The sequence below is a fragment of the Muscardinus avellanarius genome (genome assembly GCF_963383645.1).
Source record: "Muscardinus avellanarius genome assembly, chromosome: 2".
Lineage (NCBI taxonomy): Eukaryota > Metazoa > Chordata > Mammalia > Rodentia > Gliridae > Muscardinus > Muscardinus avellanarius.
The window spans coordinates 66,539,813-66,558,259 of NC_137787.1; the positions used below are offsets into that span (position 1 = coordinate 66,539,813).

An 18,447-nucleotide genomic window follows, 5' to 3' on the forward strand; every position below is an offset into this window, starting at 1 on the left:
CTCCAAGCTGTAACAGATGGATGTGCACCAGTGAGGCAGAAATAGCCCCGCACAAGAGGGCTGGGACTGCGGTGGGGCTGGGCTCTGCAGCGTGGAGGAAGCCCTGCCAGGTTCTGCAGTAAGAGCTCACCTCTTACTGGCTGGTGGTCCAGACAGGACCCTTACTTCTGTGCTTCAGTTTGTTTTCATTTTTAAGTTAGATGTCTAGTGTCATCACTAAAGTAGATACATGCTTGTGAAAGTGTGTGTGTGCGCGTGTGTGTTAGATACATGCTTGTGAAAGTGTGTGTGTGTTAGATACATGCTTGTGAAAGTGTGTGCGTGTGTGTGTGTTAGATACATGCTTGTGAAAGTGTGTGCGTGTGTGTGTGTTAGATACATGCTTGTGAAAGTGTGTGTGTGTGTGTGTGTGTTTGTGTTTAGGTAGGGGTTGTAGCGGGGATTGAACCCAGGCATTCAACCTACAAGGTACACCGCCAGCCCTTTTTATTTTTTATTTCTGAAACAGAGTCTTGCCAAGTTGCTAAGACTGTCCCAGAACCTGCACAATCCTCCTGTCTCCACCTCCCAAGTGCAGGGATTACAAGTGTGCGCAACCACACCTGGCGACATATACTTATTCTTATTGGCTCACTATTGTAGTGGAGTTCATGACATCTTCTTGAGCAGACATCCTTGTCTACTTGGTTCACCTTGGCTTGGATCACTGGGTGAGGTCTCACTGTGTGGTTTTGCTTCTCAGGTTCTGCAGCACCCCTATGCCCTGACTCTTTTTGAAGACTCGGTGTACTGGACTGACCGCTCTACCCGTCAGGTTATGCAAGCCAACAAGTGGCATGGGGGTAACCAGTCAGTTGTGATGTACAATGTTTTCCGGCCCCTAGGCATCGTTGCCATTCATCCTGTGAAGCAACCAGACTGTAAGTAGGGAAACCTGCCTGGGAATAGCTTGGAAACCACATCTGGGGATGCTAACTGTGCAGATCAGTGCAGACTCATTCCTTGGGCAGTGCGTTTTCCTTTCCTGTTCACTGACAACCCTGTGACACACTTGGTCTGTGTTGCTATTGATTTCATTTACCATGGGAAAAACCTTGTGGGGAGCAGCAGCACATCTGGATTGGGCCATTCTCTTCAGCCATTAGGTATAAGAATAGAACGGTAGTGCTGTGGACCCTCGTTCCCCTGCTACTCAGTGATGAGAGCAGTTTACTGCAGGGCTCCTCTTTTACACAGCGCCATTGCCTCGCAGGTCCCCTCAGGTGTGTGGTGACAGTGGCTAGGTACTTTTAAGATTTGACCTTGGCAGGGTTCTTTCTGGTGGGACTAAAAATAAGTCATTTTTAGTCCTCACATAATCTTTTGCCCTCAACACCTTCCAATGGTTTCTCATAATATTTCAGAATCCAGACCTCGCTTTTCCCCCATCACTTCTCCCACTTATTCTTGCCACAGAAGACCACACTATGCCCAGAAGCATACTGCACTGGTTCTCTCCTCTGAACTTCTGGGTCAGCTCTTTGCTCTCCCTGGAACAGCTGTCTTCCAAGTTTCTATGAAAGCTGATCCTTTATTTCACTTAGGAGTTTGTTCAAATGTCACTTTCTCAGGCCGTTTTTTGACCAGCCTGCCTAAAATAGCCACTGTTCTTATCATCCTTTTGTTCTTCACCCTCACATTCTAAACACACACACACGCGCGCACACACACACACACACACACACACACACACACTTTATTTATTTCTGTCTCTTCTTGCTAGTATGTATGCTCCATGTTTAAAGTATCTCCAATACTTGGAATCATGTTTTGTAGGTGTTTGACATTCTTTGGGTGAATGAATGGATTAATAATCTGACATAGCCGGGCGTGGTGGCGCACGCTTGTAATCCCCGCGCTTGGGAGGCGGAGACAGGAGGATCGCGCAGGTTCGAAGCCAGCCGCGCGCGCTGGCTTAGGAGACCCTGTTTCTAAATAAAAATATAAAAATAGGTCTGGGAGTGTAGCCCAGAGGTAGAAGGGCTTCCAGGAACCCCAGTACCACCAAAAAAAAAATAATAATAATCTGACATGGCATATGTGATAAGAACAGATAGGATCTAGGAAAGTCCTGTAAGCTTAGGATGCACACAGGATCCCCTCATCAGTAGAAAAATAAAAAAATTAGTATCTAAATAAAACTTGGACAACTCTGGGTAAACATCAAGGTCACATAGCAAACAAACAACCTGGGTTCTATTAATGCAAGAAGAACACTTTAGGTCAGGCTAGGAGAGGTATTATTTAGCATCCTATTTCTGTTGTTAAGTTCTAGACTGCTCAACGGCTGTCTTTTCACAATCTAGTTCTAGACTGGATTGATCTGTGACCTGGAGTAAGTCATTCCTCCCTCTTGTGCCTGTTCTGAATTTTATGTCGAAAGCACGATCCTGGGGAAGGGTAAAGCAGGTTAGAGGAAGCAGAACAAGACAACAACAGTTGCTTCAAGTGCTCGTGTCGCCAAGTCCCGGGAGCCCTTGGAGGACAGCGGCTGCGTGACCGCGCACTGTGAAGAGGGCGATTATCCATTCGCTGATTCACTCTTCTCTTGCTCCTGCAGCTGTGAATCCGTGTGCCTCTGCCCCCTGCAGCCACCTCTGCCTGCTTTCCTCACAGTCGCCTAGGTTTTACTCCTGTGCCTGTCCTTCAGGATGGAATCTCTCTCATGATGCTGTGACTTGCGTGAGAGGTACAGTATGCCCTTTAAGTGCGCTGTGATGACGGAGCTTGTCATCGTGCCAGGTCATGGGACTGACCCAATGGCGACTGAGCGTGTGTCGTGATCCCTGATTCAGCAGGTGTCTGTGCAGCGTGTGTTACGCCCACGAGGGTGATTTTACTGAGTACCTCAGTTGTAATATCGTTTCTGTATGTGGAGCTAATGTTAAGTGTGCATGTGAATACTCTTCTTTCTCTCTCTCTCTCTCTCTCTCTCTCTCTCTCTCTCTGTGTGTGTGTGTGTGTGTGTGTGTGTGTGTGTGTGTGTGTGTATTGAACTCAGGGGGCATTCTACCTTTTAGCTATACCTCCAGCCCTATTTTATTTTTTATTTTGGAAAACAAGGTTTTGCTACATTGCTGCGGGCCTTGTTAAATTGCTGAGGCTGGCTTTGAACCTGGGATTCTTGTCTCAGCCTCCCAGGTACTGGGATTACAGGCATGCGCCATCATGCCTAGCTGAATAATGCTTAACCTCATTTTTTTTTTTTTGCACCTGAGTGTAGTTCAATTTTTCTGACAAGCTGTGATAAGGGGAAGTTCCAAATTCTGTACTTCAGAAGTAAAAGCTCTTATCACTTCTGTGCAGCCTTCATTTTTCAGGTCCACTATCTCATTTTTATTCTTGAAACCAGTGGTCCACAGTGAGCCTCCTGGACAGGGTCTTCTGACTCCAATTTTAGTTCCTTTATTATTCCTATCAGATTTCTTTAAAAATAACAGGTGTCTCTATGAAATATTCTAAGTGACTATGTGAGCAGTCTAATCTTCATCTCATCTGAGGAGTGTTTTGCTGGGTTTATTGAAGAGCATGTAGAGGATTCTTTTAAGTACTTTAGAGAATACACGAGAAAAGAAAAGACAGGAAAAGAAAAGCAATTTTTTTCAGGAGTATTGTGTATAATAAACTGTGTGTGTGTGTGTGTGTGTGTGTGTGTGTGTGTGTGTGTGTGTGTGTGTGTGCAGGGGATTGAACCCAGCCCCTTATTTTATATACTTTATATTTTATTTTGAAACAGGGTATTGCTAAATTACTGACAGTCTGACTTAAGTTGCCGAGGCTGATTTTGAACCTGTGATCCTCCTGTCCCAGCCTCTTAAGTACTGGGATTACAGGCATGTGCCACCATGCCTAGCTTAATAAACTATTTTTTGGGTGGGGGGTACTGGAGATTGAACGTAGACACATTCTACCTCCAACCTACGCCCCCAGCCCGATTTTATTTTATTTTTTTTAAGAAACAGAGTCTCAGACTGGGCGTTTTGGTGCACGCTTGTCATCCCCGCGCTTGGGAGGCAGAGACAGGAGGCTCACGCAGGTTCGAAGCCAGACGCGCTGGCTTAAGAGACCATGTTTCCAAATTAAAAAAAATGTATAAATACTAGCTAAGTTTTAATGGAAAGATAGGAGAGGAGAAAGGCCGATCTTGATTAAGGAGCATCTTCACCTGAACATGTGTAAAATTATGAATAAGACATGGTTAACCTGGCCAACCATTGGTGGGGGGGAGAGAAAACGGGGGCGGGGGGGAGAGGGCACCAAATATAGTGTAAATGTATACTATTTATGTTCAATAAAAAAATTGTTAAAAAAATAAAAATAAAAATAAAAAAATATATAAAAATAGGTCTGGGAGTGTAGCCCAGAGGTAGAAGGGCTTCCAGGAACCCCAGTACTACCACCACCGAAAAAATAAAAAAAAAAAAGGAAACAGAGTCTCAGTTTTCTGAGAGCCTCAATATATTGCCAAGGCTGGCTTTAAACCTATGATCCTCCTGTCTCAGCCTCTCAAGTACTAAGATTACAAGCATGTGCCGCCATGACCAGCTAACAAACTCTTTTTAAACGTTATTCTCTGTTGCTTAAAAATCTACAAAATCACTTTAAACTTGTTTCTCTTCTTTCTCAATGAAGAGGAGAGAATGTGTTTTGATACTGACAAAAAAAAATAGCTGGAGACAATTTTAAATAAAATGGTTCATGAGAACATATTTGTAAGTTAAGAGATAACAGAGTCCAAATATAGAGAGACATTCAAATTTCAAATGGAAAATATATACTGAATCCAGGAAATTTATAATGTTTATATATTATGTAGATAGGGGCTTACTGAAAACCAAGCTCCATCAGTATGTGATATTGTACAATAATACTTTGATGATGAAAGATTTTAATTTTGGTAATGCTTACAAAAGGGGCTGGCACTTGCCGTTTTCCCTCAGAGACTCATTATACTGCTAATCCTTGTTGACATGTTCAGCTTCTGTGTCCTCAGAGTCTTTCAGGCGGAGATTATCTGAGCTGTAGACATTTTGGCCACAGAGCATTCTTTTCATCACGCAAAGATTTTTAACTGTGTTTTGGGGATTGGTGTAATCAATATTACTATCTGATGCTGATTGATGAGTTAATTCTAAATAGTACCTCTTGTTGTGTCACAAATAATTTTGGTCATGGTTTTCCCATGGGTTGTCTTGACTTTTTTGCAGTGAGACTTTTTCAGTATTTCCTGTTTTTCTTCCGAGACCCAGTTAGGTGGCTTGACTCTGAATATATGCTCACTAATAATAATAAAAAAAAGATTAGCTGCTGTTTTCCTCCAACAAGATGTTTAAAAGGCCTAACATATATAGTTGCGAAAGTCTTACTTAATTATTTCAAAAATAAAATAGTGTATGCTATTGAGATGCCTTAGAAAGTACCGTGTGATACTGTTATATGTAGACACAGATATTGTCTAATATTACCCTTTTAAAACATGTATTTAAAGGGTCTGGAAGAAAAAACATAAAAGTACAAATAGAAGTTATTCAGTTAGGAGAATTATTGAATATTTCTATTTTAAAAAATTTATATTATCAAATTTATCATGAGAGATTTCTGAAATCCTTGTTAACATATTTAGCTTCCTGTGTCCTCAAGAGTCTTTCACGTGAAGATTATCTGAGCTGTAGACATTTTGGGCACAGAGCATTCTTTCATCACACAAAGATTCTTAGTTTTTTTTTATGTAGAAAAACTATTCTTAGTTTTAAAACTATTCTTATTTTTTTTAATGTAGGAAATATATTTCCCCACAATGCTCAAACTGAATAAATAAAACTCAAGCCAGAATACTTTAAAATGCCCTCAAATCCAAATTGATATCTGACTTAGTCCGAGGGGCACCGGGTGCCTGCTTCAGTGACTCTGTGCAAAAGAAGAAGAGAACACTCCTTTTACACACTCTAAGGAACGGCCACGGGGCCGACCTGTGCAGTGTGACCAAAGGAGGACCTAGGTCTGTTGGTTATAAATGTCAACACTTACTGTCAGCGTTCACTTCCCTCCTGACTTTCGTCTCTTCACTTCTCTGTTCTGCTATTTCTAACTAATGGATCATGACGAGAAAACTAGACCTGAAGAGATGACCCAGCCCTAGGGACTGGGTGTCGCTCAGTGGTAGAGCTGTTGCCTAGCATGTGTCAGGCCCCGGGTTCTGTCCCTAGCCTTCCCCCAATAAGCCAGCTAAAAATTAAAAAAAGTCTCCCCTATAAAACTATCGGAAAATAGTTTTGTTTTTAATTAAACTAATGAGCATTTATAGTATGTCATCACTAAATCATTAAATATTAGAATTGCAAGGTACATCTGAGACTTATAGCTCATTTTTCCCTATTGCAGTTGAACAAACTGAAATAAGTAGTGACGTTATTTAATATGTAACACCTGGCCTGCACTTTTAATAGAGTAGTGATAAAGAACGTAGACTTGGAAGCCCAAGAGACCTCCTGTGTAACCTTGGCTAAACTGGTGAATTTTTTTTCTTCATTTGCAAGTTTGTTAGACAGCTATAGCTGTCTAACAAAAAGGATTGTGAGGCTTTGGGGAGATGCATTAATCGAAGTAATATTTACCTGATGCATGCCCCCTGGCACTTATTCTCAGTACATGGGGGAGGGTGGCTATTGTTCAGAAGCAGTGAACAGTGTGGAATGCGGAGCACTTGAGAGAGCAAGGGCTTAGGAGTTAATGGTGCAGCTCTCATTACATTGTTCCTTGCAGCAGTGACATAGTTGCTGAAAGTCTCATCCATCCCGCCTGAACATAACTTTGCAGGCTCACTGTGATAACGGGCTCAGTGGGTTCTTTTGCTCTCTGTAAGAAGAACCAGATGTAGGCTAAGCTGCTGTCTCATCATGAGGGCCTCAGTGCTATATATTGTTGTGTTTTTAAAATATAAAGCAATAATAGTTGTATAATTTATATTAAATCAAATTTAAATTTATACTAGGTTAATAGATGCTGAGTTATTTTTTATTTTTATTTTTTTTTTGGTGGTACTGGGGTTCCTGGAAGCCCTTCTTCCTCCGGGCTACACTCCCAGACCTGTTTTATATATTTTTTTGAAACAGGATCTCTTACACCAGCGCCGCTGGCTTCGAACCTGCGCAATCCTCCTGTTTCCGCCTCCCATGCGCGGGGATTACAAGCGTGCGCCACCACGCCCGGCGATGCTGAGTTATTTCTTAGTAATAAAAACGACAGGAACAAGGAAAATTTAATGAGATGTCTAAATAAAGAAGTGTCAAGACAATCCAGCTGAACATATAAAGCTTCCCAGATTATCAAATTAATGAAAATATCATTTTTAGTTTATGGAAGTTATGCAGTGATTAATTTTGTATTTTGTCTTAACATGTGATGTATTTTACATATGTATCTCTTTTTGTTTTGCAGTACTGGGGATGGAACCTAGGGGCATTCTACCTCTGAGCTACACTCCCAGCCTAATTTTTAGTCTTTCATTTTTGAAACAGGATCTCACTGAGTTGTGAAGGGCCACGTTAAGTAGCTGAGGCTGTCCTCCATGAACTGCGATCTTCCAGTCTCTGCCTCCCGAATGCTGGGATTACAAGCATGGGCCACTATGCCCAGCCACATGTATGTTTTTTGAGTTTTAATTTTTTTGTGGTTTTAAAGATTGAACCCAGGCACATTTAATAATACAAAACTTATATTCCAAAGCTTTCTTTTCTTTTCTTTTCTTTTCTTTTTTTTTTTTTTTTTTGTGGTACTGGGGATGCAACCCCAGGGGCATTGTACCTTCGAGCTACAGACCCAGCCCTATAAGTCTTTTTATTGTTTGAAGCAGGGTCTCACCAAGTTGCGAAGGGCTTCGCTAAGTAGCTGAGGCTGTCCAGGAACTGTGGTCCTCCGGTCTCCACCTCCTGAATACTGGGATTACAAGTGTACATCACCTCGCCTGGCCCAAAGTTTTTGTTTTCTGAGAAAGATATTATTGAATTTTATTAGCAGATTTTTTTTTAAAGATGGGCATTATTAGGTCATCTCTCGTGGTTGGGTCAGTGTCAGTAAAAGAGAGATTTTGCTCTTTTATGGCTTCCTTCTTTTGTTCTGTCTTTTATCAGGCTGAAGCCAGGTGGTTGTAGTTGGTTTTTTTTTTTGTTGTTTATTCCTTCAGTTATTTGAGTAAAGTTCGTTCAAGTGAACTAGTAGTTTACAATATTGTGAGGATGTTTAATTTGTTTTTGAGAACTTTCAAAGACACTATATACATATTCATGTGTCCACTTACTGAGTTACTTGGTTATTCCTGACCATAGATGTTTATTCCAAGTACTTACCAGGTAGATATCTCATGCCAGGCTCTTACCAGGCTCTGGGACATAAGAGTGAGAAAATCAAACACAACAGGGCCTTTTGGGAGTCAGAATCTAGTGAGGAAGACAGATATTAGTTAAATAATAGCTGATGAGCTTACAATTGGACATACTTACTAATTAAAGTCTCTAATGACTACCAGGTGACTTTTTAAAAATATTTTTTCTTCCTAACATGCTTAAAACTGGTAAGCTGCACACTTTATGTTTGTTTGTTTGCAAAACCCAGCTCTCTCTAAGCTGTTCAGAATTTGTGAAGTGTGCATGTGTGTGTGTGTGTGTGTGTGTGTGTGTGTGTGTGTGTGTAGTTGTAGAAATGGAGGAGCTTCCCAATTGTGAAGTTGGCCAAACACTGATGGCTTATCTGGTGAGTGAAGAATTAATGGAGCATGAAGCTCCATTAAATGAGTATTTAACTCATCCACCTCAGAAAAGTGCAGGCAGCCTTGCGTTGGCATGGAAGGTCTTGGGATCAGCAGCTCCCTGGGCCCAGAAAAGGCCAAAGTTACCTGGTGATGATCTGCAATGCACTGTATGTCCTGCCACAGTGCTGAGATGGCCTCTTGCCTGCTGTGATGCTTATGGCCCACTGCCTTCCATTACTCTATGTGTCTGGGAATCACAGGACGTAATTTTGACTGATATTCTGCTATTTTCACAGGTGATCAACCCTTCTTGATAACTGTAAGAAACAGTATAATTTTTGGAATCTCCCTTGATCCCGAAGTGAAGAGTAATGATGCTATGGTTCCCATAGCAGGCATACAAAATGGCTTTGATGTGGAATTTGATGACGCAGAACAATTCATCTATTGGGTTGAGAATCCAGTAAGTTCTGAATAATACTCAAAGTATATAACCTAATCTGGAAGACATTGCCCACACTCAGGCCTTCTTACAGGCAAACTTCTGTTGGGTGGAGAAAAGAGTAATGGTCCAGAAATCTATTTGTCTCTGAGTTTTCTGATTTAGTGAGGGATGTAAAGTGATCTCTGTTTGGAGTAAAGATTAGAAAATTTTTTTTCTTTAGCTTCAGAATGATAAAAATGTGAGCCGGGCGTGGTGGTGCACAATTGTAACCCCAGCATTCGGGAGGCTGAGACTGGAGGAGGATCATGGTTTGCTGACAGCCTCAGCTACTTAGGCCCTCTGCAACTTAGTGAGACCCTATTTCAAAATAAAGATAAAAAATAGGGCAGGGAGTATAACTTGGAGGTTGAATGCTCCTGGTTTCCATCCTCAGACTGGCAAAAACAAAACAAAACAAAACAAAAAACAACAACAAAAAACCAAATGTAAACTTTTCTGTATTATTCATTCATTCAGCAACTACTTGTCAGGTGCTTACAGTGGTCCTTGCATTGAAGGACCTGCAGGAGTTATAAACTTACACTTGAGAAGGTTTAAGATAGTAGAAGATACTAGGTTAATGTAGAAACAATCGTAACTCTAGACAAAAATAGTAGTTCCCTAAGAGAATTTCAAGGAAGCATTTGGTGGGGCTTCTGGGGTTTTTTATTTATTAGAAATTTTGACTCCAGGGTAAGAATGCACACTCTAGTCTTTTTCTGCTTGGACTCTCCTGGAAGCTACCTGAAAGGATGGGAAGGGCCAGGAGAACAGAAAGGAGGAAGAGAAGAAAGAGCTTCGTGTTCAGCGATTGTCTCCTTATGCAAAACATGCTCCTGGCTTCTTATCCACATCTTTCAGGTTATTTTATAACCCTTGTACCTGTGATCATTAAGAAACCTCTGTGTAGCCAATACCAGAGGTATCTTGAATGGTAAACCTGTGTATTCCTGTAACACTTAAAAAGAAATGTTTTAGAAAGGTTGCTGGCTTTGGCATTGTCCACAGCGGGCTCACTCCACAGCGCCAGGCCTTTGCTTGTTGCTTCCTGCGAGTGAGGCGTGTGGCCACGGTGGAGCGAGGGCTCCCCGTAGAGGCTGTGGCCCTGCCTGGAATCAGCTCATCCCAACTGTGTTTTTATTTTCCCCAGGGCGAAATTCACAGAGTGAAGACAGATGGCACCAACCGGACTGTGTTTGCTCCTCTCTCTCTGCTGGGGAACTCTATGAGCCTGGCCTTAGACTGGGTGTCGAGAAACATTTATTACACCACTCCTGGAAGTCAGTCCATCGAGGTAATGATTCCATAATGACTCACACAAACATAGATTTCAGATTAATGTAAAATCTATACTCAGACATGCTCTCATATAGCCGTTGAAATTATTTTTTAAGTAAGCAAAGAGGGAGAAATATTAGTATCAACTATCAAAGGAGAAAAACCACCTTAAAAATAAATTATTGGAGCTGGGCATGGTGGCACATGCCTATAATCCCAGGACTTGGGAGGCTGAGATAGGAGGATTACAGGTTCAAGGCCAGTCTCAGCAACTTAATGACACTGTTTCAAAATAAAAAATAAAAAGGGCTGGGGTTGTAGCTCGAAGGTAGTATGACCCTGAGTTCAATCTCGGGTATTAAAACAAACAGATGAACAAGCAAATAAACAACAACCCATTGGAACTTTTCACTGTCTTTTTTTGTGGGTTGTGTGTGTGTTTAAAAATTTTTTTTATTGGTGCATTGTAGTCATACATCTTAATGGGGTAAAAGATGGTAGAGGCATACATACACATATCACTCATTTAGCCCTTTGTTTCTTTCTACTTATCAACTCTATCATGTTTTTATAAAAGGGTATCAGGTAATTTACAAAATTATATACATGAAAATTGTGTAAGAAATTTAGGTAGGAGGAAAAATTTCACTATCTCCTGGTCATCTGATCATCAGTGCTATATGAGTTCCCAACTAAATCTAAAAGTTACCTCTGTTCTTATCTGGGAATCGCTGTATAGCTCTAATATATTTTTTTTATAGTGAAACTGAAAAAGGAAATTTGATTCTAATTCCTTTGATACTCTCCTCTTTGAGATAAGTGTTCTTTTTATTCCAATTCCCAGAAGAAACTCTAGATGGGGTACAAGTTTGAAATCACATGAAGTAAATCCTAGGTAACTTGACTAGTACTAGATTCCTTCATTCTGGGTCAGGGACAGAACATCGATAGGGCTATTAAAAATTTCCTGATAATTTTGAAAGTGAAACTTCCTAAAGTGCGATGGATGGTTGGCCAGGCCCTGTGATATGCAATCCATGTTTCTGGGTGGGCACCCACTGGGTGCTGCTTGTTGGAGCATCTGGAAGGGGAGATCCTAGAGACGAGGAAGGGGCTCACGCTGGAGCAGTGCTTTTTAGTTTTTGAAGTCTTTCCAAATATCATCTCATTTAATCCTGACAAAATTCCCAGGGGCAGGCAGGCATGGTAGCCACCCACAGTGAGAGGGAGATTTGTAATATGCACAAGTGGTAAACCATGGAATATTTTAAACCAGGTAGAATCATCAGGTAATGACATAAAGGGCCCCTGGAGGCTCACCAGTTCAAACATTTTGTTTTCACATTAAAAAGTGAAGTCAAGAAACTGGCTTAAGTGGTCAGCATTGTTATAAACCACAACTCCAACAGTCTAGAGATTCTTAATCCCCTTTGACAGTGGCAGAAGGTATTTAACCCAATATTAACTACAAAATCACCCTCCTTTAGAACATGGCAAAACGAACTGCCTAAGACCTTTACTACCAAACTCTCATCTCCCTAGAGGCCATTTCGTGCAAAGCTATCTGAATCCCAAATGACAGTGAATATGATCTTATTCTGTTACTTGGTCTCTTACTTAGCAAATGGGGTCCTTTTTTCTTTAATTTTTTAAATTGATGCATTGTAGTCTTATGGTGGAGGCATACACGCACACATCACTCATTTAGTCCTTGCCCAATTCCCATCCCATTCCCTCCCCCTCCCTCCTTCTCACGTTTGGCTTAGATATGTTTGTGAATGTACATCATGTAATTAGGGAATTTTCCTCTTCCCCTTCCAATCCCCCTCAGGTAGGTCACCTTATTTGCTTATCTGTGGCTACTCCTTCTTTGTCTCAAGTTTGTAATTGTGCCCCATGGCAGTGTGGGCCTTGACAAGAATCTGATTTGGAGTCCAAAGACTTGGCTTTGAGCCTACCCTGCTTGTTTATTTTATTAATCAGTTCAACAAGCACTAGTAAATGTTTTCTGTGGATCAGTCCCATGGTTGGACCTGAATGTTTAAAGATGAATGAGATATTTTTTCTTCTATGTAGCACACCTGGGAGATAGACACAAACCAGATAACTTTGCCGGTGTTTTGCTAAGAGCAGGGGATATGAAGTCCTGGGTTGGGGCAGAGGTAAATGTGGAGAGGGAGAAGAGAGCAGTGCGCTTGCCGTTATTGTCTGCAAGTGAGCTGGGCCGTGAAGGAGGTGAAGGAGGGCCAATATTTATTTCTGCCAAATATTTATTTCTGCCAAACTAGGGAAAAGTCATTCTAGGTCATTTTATCTCTGAGGAAAGCACTGCATTTCTCCCACTCATGAGCTGTTGTTTTTTCTTTTTTCTTTATGTTTTTGGTGGTTCTGGGGATTGAACCCAGGAGCATTCTACCTCTAACCTAGAACATCCCCCCGCCCTATTTCATTTTTATTTTAAAACAGAGTCAAACTAAGTTGCCAAGGGCCTCACTGCTGAGGCTGGATTTGAACCTGTGATCCTCCTGTCTTATCCTTCCAAATACTGAAATTATAGCCTGTGCCACCATGCCCCGCATGAGCTATTTGATTTTGGACAAAAGATGTACCTTCAATGATTCAAGGATAAATGGCCCTTTTAATGTGTTTATTGTTTATTAGCTAATAAAAATTTCAAGTGTTCTTCCAAGTGACTTATATAAAATTAAATGGGAATAGTGTTTACTTATTGTGTATTTATATAATCCCATATAAGCGATCCACATTTAATTGCAACTTGAAAATAGAAGGGAAACATTGATAAAATTGTTTTCCACTAGGGGTAGCTGTTTGCCTGTTTAACCAAAAGAACTTTTGTAGCTGGAAAGTGAAGTCCTACACAGGGCGGCTGTGTGTGAGAGGGCCTGATCTAGACCAGAAAACAAGAAGAGGGGCTTAACTTTGAGCCATCTTTGTTGATCCCGAGGCCTAGGAAAAGGACAGAAAGGCAAACTGAAAAGAGAAAAATTATTTCAGTACAAGCTGAAGCAAAAGATGCCAGATTCAGAGAAATGTAGAAGAATGAGGGAGAGAGGGTTTGTGTTTGTAAGAGAGAGGGGAAGTTTGGGGGAGGGAGGGATAGTCTTATTTTCATTGAAAAGCAATTTTATAAAAAAAATACAAATCAGCAGTCTTTTCTAATTTCTTACTACTTGTCTCTCCAATTGTTTAAGGTGCAAATTAAAGCAGTCTTATTCCCAGAAGAAAATTGCTGCTGGCCCAATCATCCATGTCTCTAGTGTGAAAATAATAATAAAAAATGGATGACATTGGGAAAGACACTTAACCTCTCTGGGCCACTTTTTCATCATCTATAGGATGAGCATAATAATGGTGTCTCCCTCACAGAATATCTGTGAAGATAGAATATGAAAGCACTCAGTTTAAAGGCCTGGTGCACAGTAAGTGACCAGTAAATGGACCAATAAAAAATGGGAGACACTTATTTATTTATTTACTTTTTTTTTTTTGGTGGTACTGTGGTTCCTGGAAACTCTTCTACCTCCGGGCTACACTCCCAAACACCTATTTTTTAAATTTTTATTTGGAAACAGGGTCTCTTAAGCCAGCAAGTCTGGCTTCGAACCTGCGTGATCTTCCTGTCTCTGCCTCCCAAGCGCAGGGATTACAAGCGTGCGTCACCACTCTCGGCTTCTTTACTTATTTATTTATTTTGTGGTACTGGGGATGGAACACAGGGGCATTCTACCTCCGAGTTACACCCCAAGCCCTGTTTTTTTTTTATTCTCTCTCTCTCTCTCTCTCTCTCTCTCTCTCTCTCTCTCTCCATATATATATATATATTTTGTGGTACTGGGGTTCCTGGAAACCCTCCTACTTCTGGGCTACACTCCCAGACCTCTTATACTTTTTTATTTGGAAACAGGGTCTCCTAAGCCAGCATGGCTGGCTGGCTTCGAACCTGTGCCATCCTTCTGTCTCCGCCTCCCAAGGGTGGGGATTATAAGCATGCACCATCACACCTGGCTTTATTCTATATTTTTAAACAGAGTCTCACTGAGTTGCAAAGGACCTCACTAAGTAGCTGAGGCTGTCCTTGAACCACGATCCTTCTGTCTCAGCCTCCCAAATGCTGGGATTACAAGGATGTGCCACCATACTTGACTCGAGACAGTTGTGCTGGGTGCTGTTCTCAAAGCTCTCCTTATATTATCTCTTAGTTGTGAGCTGTATGCAGAAGGTACTGCTAAAATCCACATTTTGTTGGTAAACTAATTTCAGAGATGGAGTTTTTTTTGTGGTACTGGGGTTCCTGGAATCCCTTCTACCTTTGGGCTATACTCCCAGACCTATTTTATATTCTTATTTGGAAACAGGGTCTCTTAGGCCAGCACGGCTGGCTTTGAACCTGCGCTATCCTCCTGTCTCCGCCTCCCAAGCGCGGGGATTACAAGTGTCCACCACCACGGCCGGCTTCAGAGATGGATTTACTTGCTTCAGGTCATATAGGCAGGCCCCAGCAAAGCAAAGATTTGGACTCATGTGTGTTAACTCAGGCTATTGACTTGGAACAGAACTCACATAACTCTGAGTGATATGGACTGTTTTCTTAGACTGTGTTTATTATGATGGAGCCCCTGGGAGCCACAGCCAGGTAACAGGGCACAGGAAAGCTGTGGAGCTCGGATTTGTTTTCAGGGTTTTTTCATAGCTTTTTATTTTTATACTTTTATTGGTGCATTTTGTAGTTCTCTATCGTAGTGAGGTTCAGAGTGTTACAGGTATACATGCACACAGACAGCACTTGCCATGGTTCCCTCCATATTGCTCACTACCACGGTACCATAAAATTATAGATGATGTTCTCTCTTCTTGGAAAGGTCCTGCCATGAAAACTCTTGTTCAGTTATGCTAAGTGAGATTAGTCAGTCACAAAAAAAGTGAAAGGTTGGATGTTCTCCCTCATATGTGAAAGTTAGGGAGAAATTGGGACACGGGACACTTTAGACGAGGGAGAAAACTTAGTGAAGGAGGGGAACGACTGAGGGGGATGGCGGGGGAGGAGGATCTGAAGAGGGAGACACTTCAGTGGACATGATGGACTTACGTAAACTTATTAAAGCCAATCACAGTGTTGGGGAGGGGGAGGGAATGGGGGTTGGGGGAGGGCTCAGTGGGTGCTGTGTGCGCATGTGCCTCTGTCATCCTGAACTGCATCAAGATGTATGAGTGAGTACAATGCACCAAAACCAACCCAAAACAAAACAGAACAACAGACCTCCTCCTATTCATCCCTCAGGTCCAGTTCCATGTCCTCCTCTCTCTGAAGCCTTTGTTAACATCCTCAGGGGTTCTAATCCCTCATTTCTCCTCTTCAGGCCCTCATTTCCTACTTTCCCCTCCTTGTTTAAGGGCATCTCCTAGCTCTTTCTTGAAGGCATTTTTGCAGTTCCTCTAGGTAGTGGTTCTGTATATTTATCTATTTGAATATGCCTTTCATCCACCTAAATTTCTTCTCTGAAAATTTTAAGTGACTTGAAAATAGGAATTTGGGAAGTGATTTTCTTTGGTACTGGGGTTCCTGGAAACTCTCTTACCTTTGGAAACAGGGTCTCTAAATCAGCACGGCTGGCTTCGAACCTGTGTGATCCTCCTGTCTCCATCTCCCAAGCAAGAGGATTACAAGCGTGCGCCACCACGCCCGGCTGGGAAGTGATTTTTAAAAATATAATTTCTTATTGGGACGATTCCTGATAGCCCTGAGATGTGATTAGGAATTGCCTTCAAAATAAGCAACTCTCTCTCATTTACTCCTAATTGTGCTTTAGCTTTTGTTCTTTTTTTTTTTTCTCCCTTCGGTACTGGGGATGGAACACAGTGGCATTCTACCCATGAACTACACCTCTCTACCCCCTATTTTCTTATTCTTTATCTTGAAATAGGGTCTCACTGAGTTGCATAGGGCCTCACTATGTAGCTGAGGTGGTCTGTGAATCGCGATCTTCCTGATCAGTCTCCCAAATATGGGGATTACAGGTGTGCACCACCACGCCCAGCTTAGCTTTTGTTCTTTATGTTTGTCTTCATCTCGTCTATTTTTGTTCTCTTGAATGAAATTCAGTCCTAATAAGTGGCTTTGTGCAATAGGTGTTGACACTCCGGGGAGATACCAGATACAGAAAAACACTGATCACCAATGATGGCACAGCCCTTGGAGTGGGTTTTCCAGTTGGTATAGCTGTTGATCCTGCACATGGGTGAGTGTTTATAAGTGGCATATGTGTGCATCACTGTACCATTCCTGTGAATGTCATGGTCTGATATGATTTTAGCTTAGGACATCTTCTAATTTCCTCTGTCAACATTTGAAAAACATAGACCTAGGTGAGGAAGAGTTTATAGTTGAAGATAAACCTCGGGCTATAATTAATGTGAGGGAAATAGTTTGTATTGTGTTCTATGTTCTTTGAATTAGTAAGAGTAGACTCAAAATTAATTCCAAATCAGGAATTTCAGAAATTGAAAAAATAGAATGATTAGACCGTACATGCATTCTGACTTTGAATGACCATGGAAAGTGCTAAGGGAAGATAACATTTGCAAAAGACTTTGTAGGATGAGAGGCTTCCGGTAGGTGGGGAATGGGTTGCATCTGGGGAGTGGTGCATTGAGGCACTGATGCATGGTGGAATTTAGTGTGAGTGTGGGACCAGAGGCTTAGCCGAGGGAGCAGTTGACCACATAGGAGATAAAGCAGGTAAGGTCATTTGAAAACAAATTGTGGAGGCCCTCTAATGAAATTTATTCTTTTGAGTAATAAGAGCCAGCAGGGGATTTTGAGCAAGGGACTGGATCTGCATTTCAGGAAGGTTGGACTAGACCATAATGCATACATAGCTTTCAGTAGGCAGAGCTGGCTTTGAAATATCTCCCATGATATGACGATCTGAAGTCAAGAGCCAAGGGGCAGAAAAGTGAAAGCTTGTTTAAGAAGCCAAAAGCAGTGCAGTTGGACTGGGAGCAATTAGAAAGGCTTAGACTTTTGTCAGAAGAAGTGGGAGGAAGAACATGAAGGAGTCTTGTGGATATAATAGTTTGGATGCTCAATAAAGAGACAGTCAAGAAAGTTGTGGCCAATGTTGAATCAGTTGCTACAGAAAAATATCTCTGTGGATGATCACTAATAAAGGATTGAGACAATTATGAAGTTTCTGAGAGGATGTTCAATCAGGATAGGAAGGAGTGAAAAGATTAGAGTTCAACTACTCTTTTAGGAATTTAATAAGCTGGGTGTGGTAGCACACTCTTGTAATTCCAGCATTCATTTGGGAGGCTGGGTTTGCAGACAACCTCAGCTATTTTGGCCCTCAGTAACTTAATGGGACCCTGTTTCAAAATAAGGAATAAAAAATAGGTCAGGGGTGTAGCTTGGAGGTTGAATGCCCCTGGGTTCCATCCCCAGACCTGCAAAAAAAAAAAAAAAAAAAAAAAAAGGAAAAATAAAATTGGTACATAGATAACTGACAGAGTTTGGTCAAAGCAGAGTATTTCAGATTTGTGAGCATAGAGACAGAGAAGTTTACAGTTGAAGATAAGCCAATGGGATGAATGTATTGATTTGGGGATAAATATGTGGATAAGGACAATTTGCATTAAAAGCCTTGAGTGCTTTTGAGGATAGTGTGTAGACAGATTGAATTTTGATGCAATAGTGGGAGGTAAGGTAAAAAAAAGGCTTTTTATTTTGGATTCAAGTCTAAAAGTTATGTGACCAGTGGAAATAGAAAACAGTCCTTCAAACATTTTAATATTATTTTCATGTATCATGGACTTGGTAATGCCACATGGTGATTGTGTGTGTGTGTGTGTGTGTGTGTGTGTGTGTGTGTGTGTGTGTATT

At 41.5% G+C, this 18,447-nt stretch overlaps 1 protein-coding gene across 1 annotated transcript in view; it reads left to right on the plus strand.

Moving 5' to 3' along the window:
* The window catches only part of LRP2 (LDL receptor related protein 2), a gene marked incomplete at both ends in the record, with an annotated part of 215,934 nt that overhangs the window by 109,187 nt on the left and 88,300 nt on the right, over positions 1 to 18,447 (plus strand). The window contains 5 exons of the mRNA XM_080688848.1: positions 743 to 920; positions 2,600 to 2,728; positions 9,082 to 9,248; positions 10,420 to 10,563; positions 16,695 to 16,804. Of these exons, the coding sequence (XP_080544974.1) occupies positions 743 to 920; positions 2,600 to 2,728; positions 9,082 to 9,248; positions 10,420 to 10,563; positions 16,695 to 16,804 (728 nt within the window). The remainder of the gene's footprint in view (positions 1 to 742; positions 921 to 2,599; positions 2,729 to 9,081; positions 9,249 to 10,419; positions 10,564 to 16,694; positions 16,805 to 18,447) is intronic.